Source organism: Silurus aristotelis (assembly GCF_946808225.1).
Source record: "Silurus aristotelis genome assembly, chromosome: 10".
In the NCBI taxonomy this organism is placed as follows: domain Eukaryota; kingdom Metazoa; phylum Chordata; class Actinopteri; order Siluriformes; family Siluridae; genus Silurus; species Silurus aristotelis.
This window is the reverse complement of record NC_139583.1, coordinates 29,934,546-29,943,749: the sequence shown is the minus strand read 5'-3', so window position 1 is coordinate 29,943,749 and position 9,204 is coordinate 29,934,546. Positions and strand designations below refer to the sequence as shown.

At 40.1% G+C, this 9,204-nt stretch overlaps 1 protein-coding gene across 1 annotated transcript in view; it reads right to left on the bottom strand.

Annotated features, from left to right (window-relative positions):
• ddb1 (damage-specific DNA binding protein 1) overlaps nt 1-8,757 on the bottom strand; it is an 11,525-nt gene extending 2,768 nt beyond the window's left edge. Inside the window, exons 1-20 of the mRNA XM_083552865.1 lie at nt 8,479-8,757; nt 7,536-7,684; nt 7,288-7,404; nt 6,430-6,651; nt 5,748-5,862; nt 5,562-5,659; nt 5,216-5,374; nt 4,945-5,028; nt 4,718-4,834; nt 4,324-4,426; nt 3,640-3,715; nt 3,442-3,550; nt 3,178-3,356; nt 2,640-2,803; nt 2,413-2,520; nt 2,044-2,251; nt 1,682-1,777; nt 890-1,001; nt 96-219; nt 1-14 (exon numbers count right to left, since the gene is read on the bottom strand). The exon at nt 1-14 is cut by the window's left edge and continues 151 nt beyond it. Coding sequence (XP_083408991.1) covers nt 1-14; nt 96-219; nt 890-1,001; nt 1,682-1,777; nt 2,044-2,251; nt 2,413-2,520; nt 2,640-2,803; nt 3,178-3,356; nt 3,442-3,550; nt 3,640-3,715; nt 4,324-4,426; nt 4,718-4,834; nt 4,945-5,028; nt 5,216-5,374; nt 5,562-5,659; nt 5,748-5,862; nt 6,430-6,651; nt 7,288-7,404; nt 7,536-7,684; nt 8,479-8,539 — 2,415 coding nt within the window. The 5' untranslated portion in view covers nt 8,540-8,757. The remainder of the gene's footprint in view (nt 15-95; nt 220-889; nt 1,002-1,681; nt 1,778-2,043; nt 2,252-2,412; nt 2,521-2,639; nt 2,804-3,177; nt 3,357-3,441; nt 3,551-3,639; nt 3,716-4,323; nt 4,427-4,717; nt 4,835-4,944; nt 5,029-5,215; nt 5,375-5,561; nt 5,660-5,747; nt 5,863-6,429; nt 6,652-7,287; nt 7,405-7,535; nt 7,685-8,478) is intronic.
• Between the last annotated feature and the right edge of the window lie 447 nt (nt 8,758-9,204).

The window sequence follows — 9,204 nt, the reverse complement described above, 5'->3', positions numbered from 1 at the left end:
GTGAGCATGAAGCACTGGGGTGGGGAAGGGGATCATGATTACTTTGGTTCAAAAGCTTTTACGAGGTTTCTGGTTGAACGATGTGGAGAAAATACCTTCAAAGGTGTGCTGATCCACCACCAGTAAGCTGTGCACCTCCACCTCCTCACCGAAGGAGGTCTCATGTGGGGAGGTGCTGCTGGGGAAGAGCTTACTGGAGCTCACACTGCTGGACAGAGCCTGAGGAGGACAGAAGGTAAAACCTCAATAGAATGATCAGAGCAGAGAGCAGGAAAGAGAGAGAGAAAGAACGAGTGAACGACAGAAAAGAAAAGAAAAAAAAAAGAGGCAGAGATAAAGAAAGGAAGAAAGAGACAGACAAAGAGAAGCTGAGAGACTCAAACATGCAGACTTCCATAACGGTGTTTAAGACCATATTAAACATTAAACTATAACATGCGTTACGTTAAAACCTCTGATATTTTCCACGTGTTGAGTTTTCTTTTGAAAACACTTATTTTTCCTATGTTCTGTCCTGAGGCGGCGTTTTCAGTAAACGGGAACAGTAGCTTATCCCAAACGCTCTCCAAAAGTGAAAATTTCACAACGATGCTGCATTTCGTGCCACAACCTTTCAAAAAGCCAGAAGGACATGACGTTTTGCTCGTGTGCAGTACAGGGACGTGAGTGTTTTCAGACGTTTCAGTGTCGATGAGGAAAACGAAAGAAAACGAATGTGTGAGTGTTTTCAAAATATTTGTACTAATTATTATTATTTTTATATCTTTTAGAAAAATTAATAGGGCACTAGTATGGTAACATTTTTCAATACTTAGTGAGAGAAAGAAAGACGAGAAAGAGAGAGAGAGCAAAAATATAATCCATGTGGAATCTTCTCAGGTGAACTGACCTGAGTGCTGGCGCTGGGGCGTACCGGAGCCGTTGTTCCATTAACATCCTGCATCTCTACTCGACTGGAGAGCACACCGAAACACTGAGACACTTCCTGATAACAGATCCTCCTGAGAGAGAGAGAGAGAGAGAGAGAGAGAGAAAGAGTGGGGTAAAAAAAAAAAAAAAAGTGGAGCATGTTTTATACTTTCACCCTGAAATCGAGCAAAAAAAAAGATTTAAAAAGCATTTGATGGAAACTGCTGCATTCCAGCTGCACACTCAGCAGAAAGAGAAGGAAGGAAAGAGGTTAGGAATTATGCAGTGATGAAGTAGTTAAGTGAATGTATATGTATATAGTAGAGGTCAACTAAGTCAATCAAACGATAGTTTTTTTAATAGATACTGGATAAACAAACCAAGTAAAAACTATTACAAAAATAAAACAGTACTGAATCATGAATGTGAAAACTTAAATATGATTTATATTAATAAATATTGAGGACATGCATGCAAACAGAAACAACAATAACACTGCAAATGAATAAAAACAGTGACCTCCAAAATGGGGGGGGACCTAGTCAAAAACACAGCAGGTATAAACATCAGTGATCTCCTACAGTATAATGCAACCCGGAAAAACTATCGGTTTGGATTTTTGCAGATATTTCCAGCAATCAATTATCGGTGCCGATTGGTCGACCCTTTAGCAGGTAGGAGAGAAAAAGGATGACAAAGTAAAGAAAGAAGTACAGAATAAAGAATGTAGATACAGCTATCTATATATAGATAGATAAACAGATAGACTCACTTGGGGGACTCATACAGAGGTACAGTGCGAATGTGGAGCTTCTGGATTTCATCGATGGTACCGATGGTCAAAGTGCTGTTATTAGCCAGAGCCAAGCTGTAATGGAGATTAAATGAGAATAATAACATTACTACAAAACAGCAAAATATATAAAACATATATAAATATTTTCTTTAAAAAGATATATAATGTGAACAGCAGCTTCACGATCATCTGAGTGATAAACCCTGATTCATGTTTGGGGGGGGGGGGTATAAAAAAAATACAATTCTGCATCAGACAAACATTTATATTGTATTCCTTGTTTATTGTGTTCGAGAAGTAATAAACAAGGGTGATTTGCCCCTCATACACCCACACACCTGTCGGGGTAGCCCTCAGAGTTCAGGGGGCACATGTAATTGACCTCTTTGAGGTTGACGTTGGAGAAGACGAGTTTGTGGTTGCTGGAGTAGATGACGGTGGGTCTGTCTGAGCATGCAAACACGTTGGAGGTGGAAAGGGAGCGGAAGGTCCGGAGCACCGTGGGCTGAGTCCCCAGAGTTACCTTCTTCCTCTCGGTCAGAGTGCCTACACACACACACACACACACACACACACACACACACACACACACACACACACACACACACACACACGTTTTATTGATCATCTATATACAGAGCCAAGAGGACGAGTTTATGATTTAAAAAAAAAAAATAATTTATAAATTGTATGTGCTTTTTCCCGACCCGTCTCCAAGTCCAGGCCGAAGTAGAACAGAGCGCCGTCTCCCAGAGCACAGAGAAGGTAATGACTGCCCTCAAACGTGGTCATCAGGATGGAACGTGGTATGATCTCTGAGTGAGACAGAGAACCATTTAACCATCAACACATTTGTATTGAGAGCAAATAAACATTTTGCATATTTACTCTCAGCAGAATGAACAGACGCTTTCACACTCAAAAGTCCCCTCACCTCCACCCAGCATCTCCTTATGCAGAGGGCTGAAGCAGGGCAGACGGAGGACCCGAGCCGAGATATCGGTCCACAGGCCCACGGCGCACAAGCCGGACTCTCCGCTACTCTCGCCGAGGGGAGTGATGTCCAAACACGCTACCTCGTGCTCCATCTCTGTCGAACTGATTTACAGAGTCACGTTAATAAACCACAAAAATCATGTTTCTATAGGAGTCTGATTCAACTACTAATCTCAGAGAGCTGTTAGGAAACGAGGATCGTACCATTTTTGTTATATGGGGGTGCGAAATATCTGATGTTTTTTCTCCGAATAAGTTAAGATACGGTGCATTACGATAATGCTATGAATAAAGATGTAAAAAGAAAGCAGCATTTAATAAACGTTATTATCAGTAAATAAATCTGGGAGATTCTGTAAAGTGATATTCTGTTCTAAATTAATCCTGTAAATTCATTTTCGTTCGTTTTCTCGATGCATCGATGTTGTGATTAGAGCACGTCGTCGTCATTGTAATGACGTGTAAACAAGCTGTACCTTATCTGCTTGAGTTCTCCGCTGAGGATCTGCAGATAGTAGAGTACTCGTCCCACCGCTAGCACCACCTGGGTGGAGTTGCAAGCAGCCACGCTGATGTTCCTGCCCTGAGGTTCTTTCCATTCGCTAATTAAAGACTTGCTCTCCTGCGTGACCAATCGCACTGAACCGGAGGTAATCTGGAAGACGCAACAAAAGATCAGTTAGCGCTCTCGACACCGATACGAATGACGAAACCAGACGACTGCAGTTTTAAAAGATCACCTGAATGAGTTGCTGGTGAGCCACATTGCCGCAAAAGAACGTCTGCTGATTATCTACAAACCCGGGAAGCTCGGTTTCCTCCACCTCCTCTCCGCTCAGCATCAGAACTCTGATTCAAGAACACAAACACCACAAAAGAATAGAAACAAACAGCTGAATAAAGAAATAAAAAAATAAAACCATGGCTCCAAGTTCTACCTGGTTTGTCCGACGAAAGAAAGCACCAGCATGTCGTCAGTTTCTTTGCCCGCCTCCGAGCGAAGAGGCCATAACCCTAAAAAATAAATAAATAAATAAATAAATAAATATGAGCAGGAAAAAAAACAGGTTAAAAAATAAATAAAAAATTCTGTTTCTTATGATGTCACAATAAACCCCACCTTTTGATTAACCTGTTGGTGTGTGCTAAGCTTAGTATCTGACCAAGCCTAGCATTAGTGACGGAATTAAATCTCACTCGAGATCTATAAACCATGGAAAGCAGATCTTCATGGAGCTGGCTTTGTGCACAGGGGCATTGCCATGCTGGAACAGATTTGGGTTTCGAGTGAATTTAAAACTGTATTATACCCCCTCCAAAGACGTCCTGTACAACTGTGTGCCTCCTGCTTTGTGCTAACAGTTTGGAGAAGAACCACATATGGCAGGAGAGTGAATGTGAGATTTTTACTAGCTTGCACACGGTCTAGCTCAGAAATACTGCAATTCTAATTAGCATATTCATGAATATTTATACATTTTCGTGTTTGCTTGTCATTGGGAAATTGGTATAGAGATGCCTAGAGATCCAGGACTTTTTCCAAAATTGGATTATTAAAATGGAATTATTTTGTGCATGTAAAAAAGAAAAAAGAACAATAAAATAAAAATCTACGCCCTGACCTTTGATACCAGGCAGGTCGATACTGGCGTGCTCATGGATTCCTATTCCATTCCGAATGATCCTCAGGGAACCTTCTTTAAACGCCCCTGAGCAGGTGACCAGCTGTATGGAAAGACAAAAGAACCTGATCAGAACATCAACACAGACAACATATCTCCAAAACAAGGTCACACAGCTCCAAGGTCACACAGCTCCACTCTTTATCCAGATCATGTGACCTAACAATCACAAGCCACGCCCACTACAACACGCACTTAATGAATGAATCAGTGTTTATAGAAACTTTAATACGGTGAATCTGATTTCTGATCTGCATATTTAAACTCGTTTTGAAGAAGACAGAAACGCCTGATTGCTCTGCTGTAACCATCACGTGGACAGGTGTGGTCTTACCTGGCCCTGTCCTTGCCGCTCCAGATCCACGACACACATGTCCACGATTGGCCCCAGGTTGGTAAATGTTTCCATAACTGCCACGTACGAGCCCTGGTCGTTACTGTCCACATTCAGCTGTGCACACACACACACACACACACACACACACACACACGAAATACACACACGTTTATTATCTGAGAAACATCAAGAAGTCATAGAGAAATAATAAAAACCTGACTGACTTTAACCAGCTGAGAATCTCCGAGTCTGGAGCCTACAAACACGACTCCGTTATCCAGGTAGGTCAGACACTCGGCGATGGATGTCTGGAAGAAACACACAACACTTGCTAGATACATTTGCATCCGTGTTTTCTCAAACAGAACATTTCATCATTTCCATGTGCACATCTCATGCAGAACCGGTCCAATCATGCGACTGTGATTTTGTGATGTAATATGATCAGCTTGCATGAAGCTCCACCCAATTATGAATCTACAGGAATGCACTCACCTCTCCCAGCAGCTCCACCCGTAGATCTTTCAGCACCATGGATCCATCGATCAGTTCCTCTTTCTCCAACAGGAGCATGAACAGCCTCCCGTCCATGTCACCCAGGAGGTAGCGAGAGCCGTTCGGATCCACGCGGTTATGACACACGATCGTGCTTTGCTATGGATTTATGATAAACTCATTTAGGAAACAAACCTAGAAATGTTTATATTGTTGATGTAATTTGTTCGTTATACATTTCCCACAGTTCAGTCCAATCTTAAACGTTACCATAGAAACAATAGTGCATCCTGACCAATCAGAATTCAGAACTCATCAGACAGAAATAGCACACGTTTTCAGTCACCTTGATTGTCGGAGGTGCGATGGCCAGGTATTTATCTCCGTTGTGATACGTGATGGACTCCTGACCGATGATTATAGCGCCACCAAATGGCTCAGGAACTGCAGGAACACAAACACGCACGATTCAGTGATCTTTATTGATTTTATGAATATTCATAATCTTTTGAAGTCTCCAATCACAGCTCACCGGGAATAACCATGGAGGCTTCAGCTTCAACGTTCTCCTGCTTCCAGGGCCCCTTACTGAACTCCTTCTCTTTCAGAGACACCTCGTACGTCTTCACGTGACGTCCCTGAGGGTCCTGGAGAGAGACCGCAACTCAAGTCATATTATGGTACTTTTGGATTTGTAAAATATAATAATAGATATAGAAGTGAAGGAAAAAGACAAAGATCATTTTATTTAATTTCTACAAAAATAATTACTTTTATTGTTTTAAGAATAAATTGAATAATATTTTTTTAATAACTCAAATAAATATATAATTATTGAACATAGTATAACATGTTTAAATATGAAAAATATTTAATAAACAATAATTATGTAAAATCTTTGCTAAAAATGTAAAAAAGAAAATCACTCATTTAATGCATTTGATAAATGTTTTGTAAAAAAAAGAAAAAAATCATAATTATATGAGGTTTAAAAAAGATTATTGAGCACATTTAATGTAAAGAATGTTGTAGTTCTTCTTTGTAAAATAAAATATAAACTGTTTCATAAATAAGCCAACAATAAATATTGAATTGTTCAGTATAAATAAAAGTAAAAGAAGTATTGTGCAAAAAGAGGAAAGAAATAAAGAGAGGTATAAAGTGTATAATGAGGGGTTTGATGTGGATATAAATGATTCTAGGTTATTTGTTACCTGATATATGAAACAGACGGTAGGAGCCTGGCACCCGTACAGGAAGTGCACGTCTATAACCTGCAGCTCCTCCAGACGAATGTTGAAGGCTTTGAGCTCTCGGTTTTCCCGATCCAACGGGATGACTTTAAAAAGACCGTCGTAGAGCCGCAGACCAATCATACGACACTCGGGGTCAACGATACCGATAATCCCGGTCTCTGACGGACGCCCAATCCGATCCTAAAAAATAAAAGTTTTCTTACATGTCTTATATTCATTTGTTAAATAGCCAAAAGTAATAGGACACCTGACTTCTGCAGCCAGACTTCTCTAACTGTTACCACAGAGTTGAAAGCACATCATTGCATAGGATGGGAGTTCCATGGGTTGAAGCAGAAGATCTCCTGCTAGAGAGCTCCAAACCTACTGCACACCTTTGAGATAAATGTGATCACTGACTGAACCCCAGGAACCTCCTCACCTTCAACAGTACCTGACTTTACTATCACCCTTTCAGCTGAATGAATCTCCCCAAAATCTAGTGGAGCATCTTCCCAGAAGAGTGGAGATTATTACAAGAGCAAAAGGAAGAGTCAATGTATACCAAAACCCAAATAAGGATGAGGTTCCCGTTTTTTCTTGCCACAGTCGCCACGGCTGCTCATCAGGGATAAACACACACCATTCACCTTCACTGTTGATTTGTGTAAAGCTGCTTTGAGACAATGTCTGTTGTGAAAAGCGCAATAGAAATAAACTTGACTTGTCTTGACTCAATGTGGAACGAAATGTTCAAAAAGAACAGATCTCCATACCTTACCTAACACAAGTAGGTGTGAAGACTTAACATAAGACCTAAAGGTTTTGTGTTAATACCTGAACATTTCCATGAGCACGAGTGATGATATCAATACTATCTCCATTCTGCTTGTACTCCAAGATACAGGCGTTGTATTTGGCCGTCAGAATGAACAGGAGATCCTTACTTTCACCCTGAACACAGACACAAATGTTATCAACATATATACACACACACACACACACACACACACACATACATATACAGAGAGAGAGAGAGAGAGAGAGAGAGAGATATGCCCCAAATATTCAACACGGCGACTCACTTTGGGTCTAAAGAGCTCCATGACGGCAATCTTGCCGTACATGCCGATCTCCTTGACCGGCCGTAATCCCTCCGCTGTGACCACATAGATCTCCAGACGTGTGTTCTTCGCTATGAGAAGGTTAAGATCATCCGCTGACGTGAAGTGACCTGCAGATACAGCATACGGCATCTGATCAATCACATTAAATTAACTCAGATGGACCATGTAACACTGGCAAATTATATATATATATATATATATATATATAAATAAAAAGTAAATGCAAATGAACGAATCACTCTGAGTCGAATCACTCTGAGTCGACTCGTTCTTCTGAGTCATATTAAAGACTCGATCATAAGCGACTCCACTATTTGGACCCAAAAGTATTTGGACCCCTTTAACACTGCGTGCACCTGTATTCCGTATACCATCCATATGTCCTATTAGTGTTCATAACAACACAGCAGGAGATAAACATGAAGCTTTTAAACACTATATTAAAGCATTTCATCGCGTTGTTATAATGTTTTATTTTAAGCTTCATTATTTTTATTTCTATTATTTAGCTCGAAACTGCGAACAGTCAAAACACTTACACCTCAAGTAAAAAAAATAAAAAATAGCAATAAAACCTCCAGAAGAACATTTATAGTTTTATGATTAATAAAAACGAATTAAGATATTAAACGGAAAAAAAAACATGTAAGCATTAATTTTAGCACAGCGTCACGCACGCGCTTGACGTAGCAAAATCTAGCTAGCGCGAGAGGCGTAAAAAATGATCAACTGACAGGTTTCGATTGAAGCAATAATAATAAAATGAAATAAAATTTAATTTAATAAATAAAACAACGGATCCGTGATGCGTTTATAACCGAAGCGACACGCTAGCTGCTAGCCGCTAGCTGCTAGCCGCGCAGGCCTGAAGCGCGGGAGCGCGACAAGGGGTCGGACTGACCGGTGATGCAGGCGTTCACCGCGGTGGGTTTCTGCGCCGTTACCACGTAGTTGTAGGACATGGCGTTCAGCTTCACGACACGAACACCTGCAAATGGTCGTTCTCTTTTTTATTATTATTATTACGCTTTAGGTTCTGCTTCTGTGTACGAGCATGGAGACGCCGAAGAAGCCGCAGGAAAAAAAACTGAGCTTCACAGCGCCACCTTCAGGCCTGGAGGACTGACAGCGTTTTATTTTTTCCTTGTTGATTTTTTGCGGCAATTTGACGGAAATCATTCTTGTTTTCTTTCTTTTTTTTTTTCGTTATCACGCCTTTATTTTCTCGCGATTTGGACATAAAATCGCCGGCGGGACTGCAGGGGGTCCGCTAATTAATATTGAACCACAATAAATAAATAAATAAATAAATAAATAAACAAACATAGATAAAAACATCAGAAAGAAAATATTACATTTAAAAAATATGATAATTATTACATTAAATTCAAATAAAATCTGAGCTTTTAATGTAATGTGAAGTTAATGCAAATGTATTATAATCCGTCTGGGAGTAAAAGGAAAATGTAAAAAACGGCAAATTAATTGAAATAAAACACAACTGGGAACAACTTAACAAATTGTGATTTTAATTCCAAAATGTATGTTTGTTATGATGCATAAATCTTTTGGAAAGATTTGAAAATATACGGACAGTGACGCATGTACAACATACTGTAAATCTAAT